Raw genomic sequence first — 18,214 nt, forward strand, 5'->3', positions numbered from 1 at the left:
ATTTAAATTTGTTGTTTGTAACTGCTGGAAAGGTTAAGACATTTTGAAGAAGAATGAAGAAGGACCGGTTAAATGAGAGTAAACCGGGTGGGGATGTAGCATATAGGACAAGAGATCAGGTGGTGGGAAAGACCAATGATGAGGAACTGACAAATCACAGAAGACAGAGTTAAGTGTCTCTGTCTTAAAATTCATCGGGAAACTCTTCTATCTTTCTATCTTAGCTGTACTTTTTACATTTTTCTCCGTACCTTTTATTCTCCCTTATTGGCTTTCCTTTTTTTTTTTTCCTTTCTTCAGAAAAGTTAGAGATTTTATACTACTATTTATTTACTTCTTCTTATGCCTTTCCTCATTCCTTAGACCATTTTTACTTGTAAATGTTGCTCAGAAAACAAAAAAAAAAAAAAATTATTACACATTTTTATTTTTTATTTACTTTTAAAAATATGTGCCAATAAATAAATTCCACTTGTCGAGGAAAGTTTTTCACAATGTTCTCAAAATTCTCCAGCAAAAAGGGTTACTCTTCTTTTTACTTTTATCTCTCATCTTTTTCTTATTTTTTTAATAAGAGTAATTACATGAGTAACTCCACTATACTATAGATGGCCTTAGGGCATTTACAACGGGAGAACTCTTCCAGTTACTCAAAAAAAAATATATATATATTTTATTTAGTACCTAATAAAGAATTGACAGATGTAGGATTATTTTAAGTAACGTTTCTTCTGTAATGAATTTGAGAACCGTTCTTCCTGCTTCTCTCTCTTTTATATTATTTTATTATTTTTTAATAAAAAAATTTGGTGTGAGTAACTGGGTGAGTAACACCACACTATAAATGGTCTTAAAGTGACGACCTTTCTCTTACACGGATGTATCCATATAATACGATTTATGGAAGTGATAGATTGAAAAATATAGCTGGATTTAAGGTAATGTATATAAGTCAATCCAAAATCCATTTCCTGTAATTATAAAATTCTCTCCAAAAATGAACTACAATATATTAGCTGTTTGCACTTGCACCTTACGGAATTATCGAATATTAGCTGTTATGTTTCTTCCCTTTTATTTTTTTATTTTTATTTTCCTTTGCATTTCTTCGCTCTTTGGAAACCTGTATTCAATTTCAATTATTTCCAATATTTTCCTTCAAAGACAATTCGATTTTATACTATATTTCTCTTACAAGTGATAAATGTATATATCTTTTTTCCATACCGGCTTAGATAATTTCAAACTTTTTAAACGGATCATCACTCACCGAAAAAACTATTAACCCAATTTTAAAAACGTAAATATCCTACAAGAATTTCTCAAAGAAGATAAATTACACCACAGTTCTCTGAAAATTACAGTAGTAGTAATAAACAACCTTTTTAATGAAAAAACTCTCTAATATTCATAGATTAACAACTAAGCCGGTAGTGATTTTTATTACTCTCTTCGATAATAATTCTCTTCTCCGCCAAAACAAAAGAAGCTAAATTAACAAGGACTACTTGATAAATAATTAAGAATCAACTAAGAACTGGTCTGATCTCTTGAATTCTCATACCAAGAAAACATGACTTCAAACACTTTCCTCTTGGCGATCCTCCTCCTCCGCCTCCTCCTCCAATCAACACTCCGCTCTCCACCACCGTCTCCTCCACTGCCACCGCCGCTAATATAGCCTTCCTATATCCATCTTCAATATCACCATGCACATTGCCCTTATCCTCATCATCATCATCATTAGGGGAAGTAATAGTAACACTCTTATTTAAAGTATCCGCCAGATCATCCAAATCAACTTCTTGATGATGCTCATCATCATCACACTCATGTTCCTCCTCCTCCTCATCATGATCATCATCGTCATCATCATCAGTTTGGTAATGAGAGGGTTCTTGAGGAAGTTCGAAAACGTCATCGTCTAGAGGAACAAGGTGGAGAGTGAGACGACCATTGGATCTATCCGCACGAAAATACTCGTGATGACGAACCTTCTCTTCTCTCAGGATAAGCCTCCCGTCGCTCGTCACCACACGCTTCAGAACCCACGGCATGTGCGGGAGAAGATTCCCAGTCTGAGCGAGCAACGGTATCGGAGGAGGAAACTCACGCGCCGCCGCAGCTCTAGCCTCTCTCTCCTCTCTCCTCCTTCCTCCGTAACGAAACCGGCTCTTTACAGACTCCGACGGGACGGAGACGACGTCGTTTCCTTCGTCGGCTGAGAGTATGTCGAAGCAGCTTTCTGTCCCGATGTAGTCTCCGACGGCGGAGGAAGAAGAGGATGACGTGCGGGAAAGCATGGATGATGAAGCCACGAAAGGTGAGGTTTGGTCGGAGTTGATGGAAAGAGACTGATCAGAAGAAGAAGAAGAAGAAGAAGAAGAAGAACAAGCCATGGATGATGATGAGTCAGAGGAAGAAGAGGCTCTCTCCATATCTGGATTTTACAATGAATAAAAAAAACAAAACCCAATTCTTTTTTTTTTTCTTTTTTTTTTGGGTTTTGTTTTCTTTTTATTTTTGTAATTTTTAATGGGGTGTTAGAGTTGCATGAAGAGATCTTAAATAGAGAGACAGCTAAGCGAAGGAGGTGATGTCATGGAAGGGATGGTCTCTGAGATATTATCGAGAATCTGTGACATTTAATGTTTTTTTTTTCCTGTGAATGGGAAAATATAGGAGATATTAGACCAAAATAGACCCAAAATATAGTTTATTTCTTGCTAAGAATATGTCATCATTACCAAATTAGTATAAACTAAAGTGGATGACTGGTACAACTTCTAGAAGTTTCTTAGAACTTCTATACATCCCTCACACCTTTCTTTTATCCAATGAATGTAACAATAGCATGAAAAAATGGGAAAATATCATGTATATGTACAACATCTATCTATTAGATGATAATGATTAAGTAAATTATCTTACTAACAAAATAGTCATTAAACACACACAATTCTACAATTTAAAGGCTCTGAGAATTTCTTTTTGAAAAAAAAGCTTTATTCATAATGTTCACAATTTATATAATCTACAATAGTAAATCCCCAGGTAAAAAGCTACAACCATTTTTACTCACGTTGAAAAAAAAAATAATTAATGACAAGATAACGCATCAATTAACAACATGCCAGCCACACAGAATCAATGAGTACAACTAAAGAAGAAACCAAAAAAAAAAAAACAGCCTAGAAATAAAACAACTGAAGTTGGATGTGCTTAAACGTATACAAAGTGGTAATCTCTATATTGGATATTCTCTTTTATTCTAAAGAGTTACAGCTTCATTTTCTTAAATGAAAATATCAATAGAAGAAAAACAAATGGATTGCTAAAAAAAGATAAAGCTATAAGGATGGTCTTTAAAACGTCTATGGATTATTAAATCCCCTTGTAAGGTTAAAAAAAAACAGCCAAAATCTGTTGCCAAAGTTTTTATAAACGTTATGATAAAAACAAAAAGCAACTTCTCGACTACATGAAAGCTACACGTTTAAAACAAAAAAAAAAAACAAGAATCTGTCTATTCTTGAAGTTGAACGCAAAAAGCATCTCTACCTATTCTTGAACGCCTAAAAGCAAAGCTACGATTCACGAAATAAACAAGTTGTTGACTGACTAAAATATTCTCAAATTATTTATTAAAATTAAATAAAAACAATTCATTAACGCATTGGTCAAATCGACCAAGCTACGCGCACCTTTAATTCAAAAAAAAAAAGAAGAACGAAGCCGACTTCCACGAACATCTTTCTTAGGATTAAAAAAAAAAGCGATTAAACCAAGATTCTAAGAAAACAAAATTAAAAAATAATCACGAAGATTCTTGTGTGTTAGAGAAGAAAAAAAACGAATGATTGAGATTAACATCATAATGAAATCCTAATCAGATTTTCGTAATTTAATCCTACAAGATGATCGAATTGTCGTGAATCGTCAATCAAATAACATACAAACACGAAATAGATTGGATGCAAAAAAAAAAGGATGTAAAATTAAAAGGTTAAAATCGAAAAACTAATTTACCTGTATAGAAGGATAAGCAAATGAGTTTTTTTTCTTCGATGAGGTTTGAAGGATTATGAACGTTACGCGAACTCTTTTTGTTCTTATACACGCACTCACAACGAAGCAGAAGATAATTTAATTCGTCAAAACGGAATCAATACTACGATATTTTATACCTAATCAATTTAATTCGATATTTAAAAAGAAAAATATTTGGGATTAAGGAAAGATAATCAATCAATAAAATATTTATTTTTAATTTAAAGAAATGCTTAAAATTAGGCAAAGTCGGAGGGATTAAGATTAGGATGTTTAACCAAGTCGGCCCGTTCCTCTCTCGCTTGCTGTAAATCCTTAACCTATCCTAATTTTTAGCGTTATGTGGATAAGCAAACACCTTTTACCTTTTTTACAGCATGTCGATGGTAATCAAAAATTTTAGTCATTTATTATTTTTCTTATCCAAAGGATATGACTCTAATTAATTACTGATAGCCACAATGACACAATTTTACGAAAAAGGATAATTACATAGTGGAGGATAAAGATAAATAGATAATCGTTGGATTTATTTATGGGGAAATAGCAACCTATGGAATTCAATTTCCCCTGAGATTATGGTATTTGGAGGGGATAAATTGATCAATTTTAAGCTAATCCCTCTATGCGAGATATTAAATATTTGATAACATGATTTTCATGACATTATCGTAAAGTTTGTTGTAGTGATATTTTATGATTTATGCAATAATGTCAGATTTTAATGTATAATATAGAATAAACTTTTCAATCACAATGGAATACGTATGGATGTATATTCTATGAAGTGTATGATTGAACAACTCTCTTAGTGAAACACAAATAACTTTACCATTGCTGATGCTTAGCTTAAAGTTACTTATATTTCTAAAATAATGGTTAGCGAATATTTGAAAATAGTAAGTTTTGGGAGAAACTCAGAACACACACATTGGTATATAACTAATAAATTTTTGTGGATATGAAACATGAAAATGCATAGATGCTAATAAAAACGGAACAAAAAGTCCCAAAAAAAAAGTGTTAAAAAAATGTCAGAGTTAACTGAAAAGAGATAAATTAACAACAGCATCATTATGTACGAATGTAACATCAGTTTAATTTGTCGGATTCTGTTACTTTAGTTTATAAATTTCAGATGTGAAGAAATCGGCGAAGAGAGACAAATAAATTTTAAAACTGGTGTGAAACTAATAATGTATTCTATAGTTTACTTACAAGGATCAACAACACAGAAATACTTGCCGCAAGCTGTACCTAGACCAGCGTTATCTGAAAGTGAAACACTTTTTAAGATTTTTGAGAGAATAAAGTCAAATGTGATGAGATGAGCTCTCTCAAGATAGAAGATAATAGAAGATTTTGTGAATAGAATATATATTTTTTTTTCTTTCTTTCCAACTAGTTCTTTCGATGATTCCCAAAGCAGCTTACTTGTCAAAAGCTAACAAATCCAGAACACAAATAAGATAATTATCAACTCTGGCCTTTGAGTATATCATATGGAAGAGTGAAAAGTTCGTGAAGTTTTTGAGAGTAAAAAAGAGGTACAAAACCTACATAAACTAAGCGAATAAACTGAGAGTAATATGTATTAGGTTTCATAAAATCAATAAATACACAAGAAGAGGCTTTTACTTCCACTGTAGTGATGCACAATCAACTTCAAAAGCAAAGAAGTGCCATCATTTTGAGTCCATTATCATTATAATGTTTATTAGGCTTTTAATTGGCCTATTATCGTTGTTACTCCCACCCTTTTCCCCCTTAAAGACTCTAAAATTCATGTTTAATTTTCTAGGTATACCTTTTTTTTTAACGATCGAGTAGTATTCGCTTTGCTGTCTTTAGAAATTAATTATTCCCTCAAGAGACCATAATCGTAATCAGGATGATATTATGGAATAGTTTGGTGATGAATTAGGGCCGACGGTCTATTTCCCCATGAGAACTATTGTATGGAATCAGATAAAGGCCAAGCTTTGACCTCTATCTATATATCTCCGAAAAAAAGCTCGAAGGCTAATTCTCCCCGAATCAAAAGTCAAAACATGTATCTCCCCGAATTAATTGTTCGAGATCTATTAACCCACAAACCCGAGTTATGTTGGTTTCTTGTTTGTTATACCGACAATTATAGAACATAAACCAAAGAAAACCAGATTTTTACCCAATTCTAACTTAAACCCCAATTAAAACCTAATCAATTGATGAACATATTGGTAACCTCCTAAAAAATCTTTACTTATTATTCATCTCTTGCACAATGCTATATCATTAGCCCTATATGAGTATATAATCTTTAGTATAATGCCGACGCGTTTTTCTTTAAACGCGTTCTTGTTCTTGACGGTGTTCTGTTTGATTGTTCTGTTACCGTTCGCCGTTGGAATACGGTTGATTCCGGTGAGGATAACGACCGTCGGTGGTGGTGGTGACGGCGGAAGAGGAGGAGGAGGAGGTATTAATGATGGGTTTAGTAAACTTGGTCCGTTCATGGAAGCTCCAGAGTACAGAAACGGCAAGGAGTGTGCGTCGTCTTCTGTGAACAGAGACAACTTCGTGTCGTCTTCTTCTTCTTCTAATGATCCTTCGCTTGTTCACGTAGCTATGACTTTGGACTCTGAGTATCTCCGTGGATCGATCGCGGCCGTCCATTCCGTTCTCCGCCACGCGTCTTGTCCCGAGAACGTCTTCTTCCACTTCATCGCGGCTGAGTTTGACTCGGCGAGTCCTCGTGTTCTGAGTCAACTCGTGAGGTCGACGTTCCCGTCGCTCAGCTTTAAAGTCTACATTTTTAGGGAAGACACGGTGATCAACCTCATCTCTTCTTCGATTAGACAAGCTTTGGAGAATCCGTTGAACTACGCTCGGAACTATCTCGGAGATATTCTTGATCGGAGCGTGGAACGAGTCATCTATCTTGACTCGGATGTTATAACCGTCGATGATATCACCAAGCTTTGGAACACGGTTTTGACCGGGTCGCGGGTCATCGGAGCTCCGGAGTATTGTCACGCCAACTTCACTCACTACTTCACTTCCGGGTTCTGGTCGGACCCGGCTTTACCGGGTCTAATCTCGGGTGAAAAGCCTTGCTACTTCAACACTGGAGTGATGGTGATGGATCTTGTTAGGTGGAGGCAAGGGAACTACAGAGAGAAGCTAGAGCAGTGGATGCAGTTGCAGAAGAAGAAGAGAATCTACGATCTTGGATCTTTACCACCGTTTCTTTTGGTCTTTGCGGGTAATGTGGAAGCCATTGACCATAGATGGAACCAGCATGGTTTAGGAGGTTACCAATATGTTCATCAATTGATTAGGTTTTAATTGGGTTTAAGTTAGAATTGGGTCAAAATCTGGTTTTCTTTGGTTTATGTTCTATAATTGTCGGTATAACAAACAAGAAACCAACATAACTCGGGTTTGTGGGTTAATAGATCTCGAACAATTAATTCGGGGAGATACATGTTTTGACTTTTGATTCGGGGAGAATTAGCCTTCGAGTTTTTTTTCGGAGATATATAGATAGAGGTCAAAGCTTGGGCTTTATCTGACTCCATACAATAGTTCTCATGGGGAAATAGACCGTCGGCCCGATGAATTATTGTAACTCTTTCTCCAAGATAAAACTTAGAGGTGATCATTGTCATATGCATTAAAAATAAGTACTAAATGTAAGAGGTTGCACAACATCATCACTAGTACGGAAACTACAAACCGATGGATTGATATATTCCTTGTCACATGGAATATAAGCATATCATAATTGCTTGTCTCAGTTAAGAGTATAGGGTCTCAAATACGTCTCTCATCTAGTTATAAAGCACATTGATTCTTCACACACGAAAGTTATACGGGCCTGCAAAAGAACCTCAAATGAGGATCAATTGGTAATCCAGCACCTGCATAGCGTGGATCATATACTGTATTTGTTAACCTGCAATAAGAAGTAAATATATAAGTAATTACTAAAATGTATTGTTTGCTTGGTCTAAGGTTTTGTAAAGAACTTAGCCCATTTTACCAGACTATACCAACTAGTTTTAATTTTAAGAGAGTATATATATAACGACTGATTACTGATATGAATTACTTATAGTTGACAATTTGAGATAAACAAACCTTTCTTCATGGTGATTGGCCCCATTTGAACTCATATTTCCATCTAGCCAAGAAGGTATAACCGATGAAGCTGCTACGCTTGTTTCTTGAAACGGAAACGTGATCCTCTGCAATAGTTAATTTGTTGTCACACTTCTATATACGTTACCTTAGAAAAAGAAAATGATTACTTGTATAAAAATGCATGTATACCCTTCTTTTAGACGAAGAACCTTCATTTTCAAATTGATCATAGGAACTGCATTGTCTGAAGCCTCCACTCTGAAATAGCCAAACACCATATTTTCATAACACAAGCGTTTAGTAAAAGGTGTATATAATAATTTTTTTTTGTCTTGTAACAAATATCGAATAGTTAGTTAATATTTTAATAATGCAAAAAAAATCATTCACATTATTTCAAATGGTTCTGTTGCTCATTCTTCAGAGTAATTCACATGCAATCATCCTATAATAAGATTAGAAAGAGAAAAAAACTTCACCTGTTGGATCAATGAGTTTGTGTGTGAATTTTGATATTGATTGTAGAGAGTTGGGTTCAAAGCCGGCATTGATGTGCCTGTAACATGCTGTTTTCCCTTGTCTTGTGGGCAATAAGGCCTAAATTATATACATAAAATATCATGATATATGCAATGTATATACTAAAATTGACAATATATATATATTTGTAAAGCATGCAAACATGAAAACTTGCTTACTTGGGAGGGGCTAAGAGGGTTTGAGTTGTAGGTACCAAAGCCATGTTTTTTGGTGCAGTATTAGTCAAACTTGAAGACGTAACACTTGGATATCTCCTGGGTCTGATAAAATTTGAGAACAATATATCATCAAACGTTAGATCACATGAAAAAGTTAAGCAAACATATGTATGCTAAGACAATGATGTCACCTTCCACGGGGCCGACGAGGAGGGTTTACCGGGCTTGGTTTTTGGAAAGCATAAGCCACTGAGTCAGGCTGATATGATGTTTGCGTAAATGGTGAGTAGTTTCCTGACCTATAAAAAACATTCGAAAATTCTACATTTGTGAGTGATTTAATTCTTAGAGAATATATAAGAAGCGACTAAACAAAAATAAAATATACCTCTGTTGTGTAAGAGTGTTGGAAATCATGGGATTACAATACTCTGGATTCATTATAGTATTTGGAGTCGAGGCATCAGGAATTAGGCATTGGTTGTTGTTTAGCAATGTCCCCCTACAAATTTATTAATTGGACAAAGATTAAGTTTAACAGCTGTGGATAATTTAAATCTTGAAAACAGTTAAAGAAATCTTACACTGATGTTGGGGTAGACGACATGTTAGAAAATTTTGGTAGTTCCATTTTATAATCAGTTTCATGGATATGTATGATTTGTTCAAGTAGTGACTCATTGTGATCAAATTCTTCCTCCTGATGATACCTGCAATATTGATTACTATTTGTGTTATTATTAATTGTAAGCATTTTTTATATTTAAAGAGAGAAAAAAGATTTTAGAAGTTGAATACAGAGAAGGTTGAAAGTGATGAGCTTGAAGGCCATGTTGAATAAGATTGAGATTTGTGGGTTCATTAGCTTTCTCCACTTCTTGCATATTACTCCTCAACTGAATCATCATAATATTGAATATTCTGAGTAACATAAACATTTTTTTAATGATCTGTTAAATAAAATATAGAATTATAGGAGAAGTTTGTACCATTGTTGAAGCATATGGCACATTAGAGAAACAAGGAATTGTTTGGGACAGTAAAGGTTGTTGATAACTCTGCTCTAGAGGTCCATGTTGTAAGTTAATTGATTGTAGTCCGTTGTACACACTTTCTCTTTGGCCACTGATTAATACAGAAGACGACTGCAAATTTACAAAATTAGTAAATTATATATATATACTAGATTAGGTCCGGGTATTAACGCGGATATAAAAAAAATATGTGAAATTATAAGTTGTATTCAAAATATAAATTTTATTTCATTTGATTTCTTTAACCGGATTTAGAGTTCACATATTCCATCTAGCAATACAATTTTTTTGTATTTTACATGATAATAAATTAGATTTTAATTCTATGCACTCAATCCAAATGAATAACATTTATAATTTTCATATCAAGAAAAATGTGCATTATATTAAATTTATATCTTACTTAATATTTTTTAAAAACTAAAAATTAATAAAACAAAATTCTCAAATAAAAACTGAAAATTAATTTTATCTCATATTTGAAAAAGTAAAAATATCTTAAATATATTTGTTTCATATTTTGTAATCTCATACGTAATAGTTTTTCTACTTGTCCAACTAATTTGAAATAAAACTATACTAACATTATCATAAATTAATAAAATTCAAAGACGTTATCATTAGAAAATTATTTGTTTATGTAAAGGTGAATATCTACAATCCTTTTTCTTTTAGGATTAATAATTGACAGCATAATTTATTTAATTATGGTATTATAGTAATTAATTGTATAATTTTCTTAATTCTTTTTCTTATAGAATTAGTAATTTAAAATTAGAATTAGTATTATTTTTATATACATATATGAACTATCTTTTTTATATATGACCTATCTTTTTATATTCATTAAATTTTCTTAATTTTTAATTTCTTATAATTTACAAATATGTTAAAACAAAGCTTTGTATAACACATGACAAAATCTTTAATTGTTAAAATTGACACGTGTCGTGATCACATTAGTTACTAACTTTGAAAACCAAGGTTTATATAACAACATAATATTGAATAAGCTATCAAATCATTCACCGATTGAAAAACTTAAGAAAATTACATTAATTTCTTATTTTTCTTATATTATGTCAATCACTAATTTTAACACATTAAACTTTTTTTATACTGTAATCACTTTTCTGTATAAATTTCTTTTTACTATATGATTATAATATAATAATTGTAATTAAATTGCATATATTTTTCTTATTAATTGCACATATTTTCCTATTGAAATTAGTAATTTAATATATAATTTTCCTATTAGAGTTAGTGATATAGAATATTACTTTTGGTTTTATATACTCTCAAAAATATTAATTTTTTACTATATGATTATAATAAATAATAATTGTAATTAAATTGCATATATTTTTCTTATTAATTGCACATATTTTCCTATTGAAATTAGTAATTTAATAGATAACTTTTCTATTAGAATTAGTGATATATTATATTACTTTTGGTTTTATATACTTTCAAAAATATTAATTGTAATCCTTTTATTTTTAGAATTTTTTAATTTTCTTATAATTATTAAATAAATTTGTTTCACGGATATCAAAATATTATCTATACACTTGACATGTGTCGCGATTATATGAATTACTAACTTTGAAAACTAAGGTTTATATAATAAGATATATGTAAAAAGTCTCCAGAAAAGATTAATTCAAGATTGGTTTGTGATTAGTTCTTACCATGTCATGAAAGTTTTCAACAGTGTTGAAATACTTAGAGTAATCCTCCTCCTGACTAAAGCTTTGATGTTGTGGTACTATAGTTGTTTGTTGTTCAAAGCTTGGAGTTTTTGTCAATGTCCCTTGATCAGTGTTTGAATTCTCTACTAGTGGTGAAGAGAACACATCATTTGTGGCGGCAGAGAAAGGGACAAGTCCAACCAAGTTATTGTGTTCATTTTCTGAAACCAGCAACGAAGAATTTCCCACTAAGTCCTACATATGTACGTAAATAATGTTATTGTTATGAGTTATTTTTATAATCCGCATAACATATATGCTACGTATACATTAAAACACAACAATTATTATGTGAACAAAAAATATATAATAATAATAGTAAAACACCTAGACATGAAGAAGTATACCGTGAGAGCACCAAAAGGTTATGGCAAGTTCAAGAAAGAAAATTCCAGATCGTCGCCTCGAGCCATTTTTAAAAACTGCATTAATATTCACAATTAACGTATTTTGTATGGTTAGCTTACACAGAAGAAAACTATAAAAACATTTTTTTGTGGTAGTACTAAACTGTACTAATCAATTGATCATAAACACGTACATCAGACGACATATGTATATTTGCCATACTTCTCAACAAGTTGAAGACAATCATGAGATGGTTTTTTTTCGAATGGAATTGTAATAACAAGTGTTATTCGATATTTACAGCATCAATATCTTAATTCAAACCCATCTCCTACATAAAATTGAGAAAAAAGTGACTAACTAAAAGCTTAGATGTGACCAAAGTAAAAGTGGGTATGCATTTTTATTTTATTTTTTTGGCTATACCCACTTTTACATACAAAATATGTGTGAAATGAAAGCCTTATAAATCTTAAAAGCTATATATATTTGCATTCATTCAAATGAACATAATTTGCTATCATCATCATCGAAATTTTCAAAATGTAAACTGATAACAAAAAATTTGAGGAACAAAAGACTTGTGCTTAAACAACTTGTTTTAGAGTTGAAGATATATGACATTAAAAACTGAAAGTTTTATTAACATTTTACAGAAAATTATATGAATCTAGTTTCAATTTTTAAAGAATGGTGGATAGATCCACAATAAAAGACTGGTATGAAAAAACTCACAAATGTTTAATTCATCCGTAAAGATGATATTAACTAAAGAAGATACCTTTTACAAAAAGAAAGACGACCAGATATGCTCGAAGGAAACGACGAGATTGTGAAAACAAACAGATGTATCAGATTGGGCAGAGGTAGCGGGTGGATATATATTGGAATAAGCATACACTGTTGATTGCGTTTGTGTTTAAAGGTATGTTATTATCCCAATGTGTTCTACCAAAAAACAAAAAAAGTTAAGGTATATATATACATACATATATATTTGTATAAACATATAAATAGAAATTTTGACGAAATATATATACAAAAGGTAGTGTTTAGCTCAACAGTAAATGCAAAAAGAAAAACAGATACAAAATTTTAGCTTGACACTTTCATTTCCCTTTGCACTTATATTTGACAAGTGATTTGTCAAAATACTAAGACAATGTTTTTTGAAGCAATCATACCTTCACTCAGAAAAGCTAAAAATAGTTCAAATTATAAAATCATATCTTTTTACAATATTGGTGAAAATCTTGATTTTAAGTTATTAGATTTATTTCCTCAGTTAGTATATATAAATACATATGTATCAGCATATATATCTTATTTTAATAAATTGACATAAATTTATCCATTCATATACAAACAGATGTAATTATCTAAATATTAGCATTGCTTTAGCTCATTGGTTGGATTGAAGACAAATGTCACGAACTTGTAGTAATTTGATATTTTTCCTTCTTGTCCAAAATAAGCATTTTACCTTGAAATTCTAAAATGAAAAAAAAAACGAATCTATAGAGATTTGGAGACATTGTATCTTTTTACTGTGACACGTAAAACACATTGTATCTACAGTTTTTAACTAGGAAAACTATAAAACAAATTGGTAGTAAAAGATTTTTAAATTATATGTTGACACTTTTACTATTAATCTTTCTTAATCTAAATAGAAAATAATAGTATTTTAAAGAAAACAAATCTTGCAACTATTATTCAAAAAAGAAAAAGTTGTATCACTTTTTATGAGGATAATACTACATCAAGTGGTAGAAAAAAGCTAGAACAAGAATTTTAGCCAATTAAGGAAAAAATTAAGCTTGTTAAGAAATATCTATCTAATTTATGTTACTTTTCGTCAATTACAAAAGGGTAATATTACTGAATACCACAATTTTGACTTATAACTCAAAAAAATATCACAATTTAGAGAAGTGTGGTAACTACCATTTTCCGTATGGGCAACATGATAGAAGTGCCCTCAAGATATAGGCAGGAAATCTGCATTGTCGACAACAGACTTGTATAGATAGGGAACAAATCCATGAGTAGGCAATGATGGAGTCGTAATCTCATACAATAACATGTAATTTTATTGAACGACATGTGATTTCACTAAATGTGTCGTAATCTCATACAATAATATGTAATTGAGTAGGCAATGATTGAGTCGTAGTCTCATACAACAACATGTAATTTTAGTGAATGACATGAAATTTTAATAAAAGGACCATAATCTCATACAATATCATGTAATTTTAGTAAACAATATGAGATTTTAATAAATAGGCTAAAGTGTATACCAAAGTCGAAGATGGTTAACAATCGAGTGGTAGGGCAGCAACCACGGGAACAACTATAGTCTTTTTCATTGTAAAATATGTTATTTTAGGAAAATACGTTCATCATTATATTGCAGGTTGCATTGCTTAAGATTTGACAGAATTGTAGAAAAAAATATTTTGTTGCATTGGGTAAAATTTGTTATAAAAAATAACAGTTGGGAATTGTAATATAAATGTGTTTTGGCAAAACACATGCTGTAAATGACAGTTGTATGTTAGTTGATATGCAAAACAATAATCATTAGTTACATAGTTTTTTACCATAAAACATATTATTTACTAATAAAACATAGACAAGATGATACATATCTACTATATATGTCCCATATATGATGTTACCCTACCTAAAGCCAACAACGTAATTATAACACTTTTTGGAGATAGCTACTGTACCAAATGTGGTATTTTCGTAATTATGTTTTGTTTTTATGCTATGTACTACATATTCTCATAACAAAATAGCTTCTTCTTTTTGCATCATTTAAATGAAAAAAAGTAGCCATTTGTTGGTACTGAGTGACAAGAAATATATCCCATTGTAAACTAACGCAAATATAGCATATTACAAGATTATTTATGCGTCAAATTTTTTTATTTCTATGGTCGTTTAATTCTAAAAATAAAAAATAGAGCACATAATATAATGAAGAATAAAGTTGTAAACTAGTAGTGCTATAATAAACTCTAGAGCTTTTTCTCATATTAAAAACTCATAATTTTCTATCACTTATGTTAATTAAAACTTTTTTATAACATTTTCTCCGAGTTTATATTATAAATTATAATATTTAACGCAAAAAAAAGATTAGTATTATGATAAGCCATAATTCAAGAAACATAACACAAAAGCTGTAAAAAAAGATATGTTACACCATAATTTAATTTACAATTTCTAAAAAAAACCCTTCAAAATTAAATCATTCATACTCAAGGTATTAAGGGGACCCATGTATTAAGCTTACAAATAATTATATACGTAGGTTGATTTTTCTATCTTTTGTTTAATTGATTAAAATAAATGGTATTGTTGTTAGACACTAAAATTACATGCGATCAAGACACTAGACTGTCTAGACATGTACAGTAGCTAGTCAATCTATACAATTATGTCTTGAGAGATTTTTTAAGTCAAAAAATCTATTTGGATCGAAAAATATCAAGATACATACATATATTATATCGTTTGATATAATATTTCATAATGTGGATCTTCTTAAAGAAAATGGTAGATTTGTATTACAATTAAGTCCAAATAAGACCGAGATTTGTGTATCCCCTAGAATCCGTGATTGCCTAGAAAAAACTTATAAATATCACGTAAAACAAAAAATTATAAAATAGTGTTGCCAAAAACGGTAAACAAATATATAACTCGATTGGTCATTTTTTTCTTCTCATCTCATGACAACCAAAAACTCCAGTTTTTTTTTCTTTTTTTTCTGAGTTGTGTAGTAAAGAATAGGACTAAAAAATGGTATTACATAAATAAATATTCTTTGAGATTATTGCCTACTGAGCTGAGGAGCCCTCGTTTCATAGTTGGAGACTTCACGATCAGCTTGTGCCTCCGTCGTCGCCACCGGAATTTCACCTTGCTGAGCTGGCATCATCTCATCTATACTAGGACCCACACCTCCATGCTGGCACATTGACCAAAACACTTGCAAAGTTGTTATAAAAATATGCAAAGTTGTATTATAAAAATAAAAGAAGTTAAATTGTAATTAACTATGCAAAGTTGTTAACACTTGTTGCTGTTGCATAGAAGCGAATAAGGCTGATGATGAATACGTCTGAGCCCACTCAGGGAACATTTCATCTTTGTGGTTCGTTACGTGGCATTCACTCATGTTGTTTTGGTTTGAGCTTGAGCTACTTCCTTGCAACAATGGTTCATACATTGCCGATGATAATTCTCTGCCATTTTTTAATTATAATTGTTAAAAATTGAGTCGAAATGTATGATCACAATGCTTCTTGTTTGATTAAGGTAGAAAAATAAAATAAAATATCTATATTTATATATTTTATATTTCCAAAGAAAATAACAATTGGGGAAGCTTAGGAAGACATGAGGAATATGTATGTACCTGAGCTGATTGGAATGGGAGATGCATCAAATAAATGGGCTTGATTGTGACCATTTTCAGGCAGCCAACCTTCAACGACATCGTTTACAAAAGGACCAGCAATGCTTTGTTGCATAGTAGATGCTTCATAAGAAGATAAATGATGACTGCTCAAGAGATGATCTCACCGCTGGAGAACATTAGTTAGAGTGTCGAGAAGTTGCTTCTCACAAACTTCATAATCCTCCAAGCTCGTGAATCTTACTGGATCTGGTTCGTATCTCCTGCTCATTTTAAGGTTATAGGAATTTATAGGGATCATGAAATGAATAAACATGTTCTATAAAGTATATAGCATAGAACATTTTAGAGTTTGTAGTATATGTTACCTTAGTTCTTCCTCGGCCATTTGGAGTTGTTGTTGTAATCTACAAACTTCACGCTGGAGGTCCTGAACTTTCCGATTACAAGTGAGACGGTTAAACTACGTAGAGAGAAATGTATATCGCAGTGTTGAGAATTATTTAAAGATTTAGTTACCTCGACGTCGGAATTGATAGCTGTAGGGCTTTTTTCAAATATATATACGAAAGAAAAAACAGTTTAGTGTATAAGTTAGATGAGTATTGCAAGCAAGAGTGTATCTTGATGAATTTATGAAATCATAAAACTGAGTATAACAACAAAACATCAAGGAATTACGGACTTCGTAACTTGAAGAGCGATGGCATTTTCAGTCTTGAGTTGCTGCAAAATCCTTAGCAAACACTGTCACAAAATGACATTATCCTAGATTAATAATTTAAGTAAAAGGCCAAACATAATGAGGAAAAAACCTAATCACTATGATTAGCCGAACCTCTTTGCTTTGAATATCTCTGCAACGCAAAAGGAAAGAAAAAAAAAAGTCAAGCGACTGAAGACAAAAATACTAGACCCATATAATTATGTAATGTAACCAAAACAAAATGTAATACGTACGGGGTTCTACTATGGTCGGGCAAGTAATACGCACTGAAAAAAAAAAAACCAAAAGTCAGAATTTACTTATATTACAAAATAATAATGTTTTAAAAAACAGAAAATAAATTGTAAATGTAAGGAAATTAATTAAGTAGTGATAGCGTACCTCTCTCGTTCTTGTTTAGTAAGATTGATGAATCTCGTAAAAACGTCTTCGATCCTGAAGAGATAAATAAGATATGATATGATCCATATATATAGTTAAGCAAAATATATCAAAAAGGTGATGATTGATTGAAAATGTTTATGTATCCAAACCCTAGAAAGCTAGCAAATGGGAAGTGTTAATAATAATAAAAAGGGTTTAAAAGAGATGACGATACCGAGTTTTGCCGGAGAAGAGGCTAAGGCTTTCGGAAGGAGAGAACATGATGAGAGCAATGTCGATATCACAGAGAACCGACAATTCATAAGCTTTCTTAATCAAACCATTTCTACGTTTTGAGAACGTAACTTGTCTATTCGTTGTATTCTCTATTCTCTTGATCTCCAATTTCACGCGACCCATATTGGTGAAGCAAGAAGAGATTGCGATTCATCCAAATCGTAAGTTGATATACAATGCTGATCGATCAGTAATCTACAAAACTTCCAAAAGAAAGAAAAAAAATGGTTCGAAAATGATAATGTTAATATAAGGAGGAAGAACATAAAAAAAGTGCTAATATTTAGGCGAGTTAATAGGAACTAAAAATAGAATGTTTTGACTAATTAAATTCCTTCTCTTGCCTCGTTTCGTTGTATATCTCGTTCGGGAGATTTATC

At 31.6% G+C, this 18,214-nt stretch overlaps 2 protein-coding genes and 2 pseudogenes across 2 annotated transcripts; 1 reads left to right on the plus strand and 3 right to left on the minus strand.

Annotated features, from left to right (window-relative positions):
- On the minus strand, window positions 1,317-2,676 carry LOC104740912 (protein FANTASTIC FOUR 3-like). Its single transcript, XM_019235808.1, has one exon. The coding sequence runs from the start codon at window positions 2,436-2,438 to the stop codon at window positions 1,527-1,529; it is 912 nt and encodes a 303-aa protein (XP_019091353.1). The 5' UTR covers window positions 2,439-2,676; the 3' UTR covers window positions 1,317-1,526.
- Window positions 6,323-7,395, plus strand: LOC104740913 (probable galacturonosyltransferase-like 8). Its single transcript, XM_010461652.2, has one exon. The coding sequence runs from the start codon at window positions 6,361-6,363 to the stop codon at window positions 7,378-7,380; it is 1,020 nt and encodes a 339-aa protein (XP_010459954.1). The 5' UTR covers window positions 6,323-6,360; the 3' UTR covers window positions 7,381-7,395.
- LOC104743460 lies at window positions 7,903-12,077 on the minus strand (annotated as a pseudogene).
- LOC104740914 lies at window positions 15,779-18,017 on the minus strand (annotated as a pseudogene).

This window comes from Camelina sativa, chromosome 14, assembly GCF_000633955.1.
Source record: "Camelina sativa cultivar DH55 chromosome 14, Cs, whole genome shotgun sequence".
Lineage (NCBI taxonomy): Eukaryota > Viridiplantae > Streptophyta > Magnoliopsida > Brassicales > Brassicaceae > Camelina > Camelina sativa.

Excerpts from the sequence above, each read along its gene's own strand:
- LOC104740912 (XM_019235808.1), bottom strand. The coding sequence starts at position 2,438 with ATGGAGAGAGCCTCTTCTTCCTCTGACTCATCATCATCCATGGCTTGT.
- LOC104740913 (XM_010461652.2), top strand. The coding sequence starts at position 6,361 with ATGCCGACGCGTTTTTCTTTAAACGCGTTCTTGTTCTTGACGGTGTTC.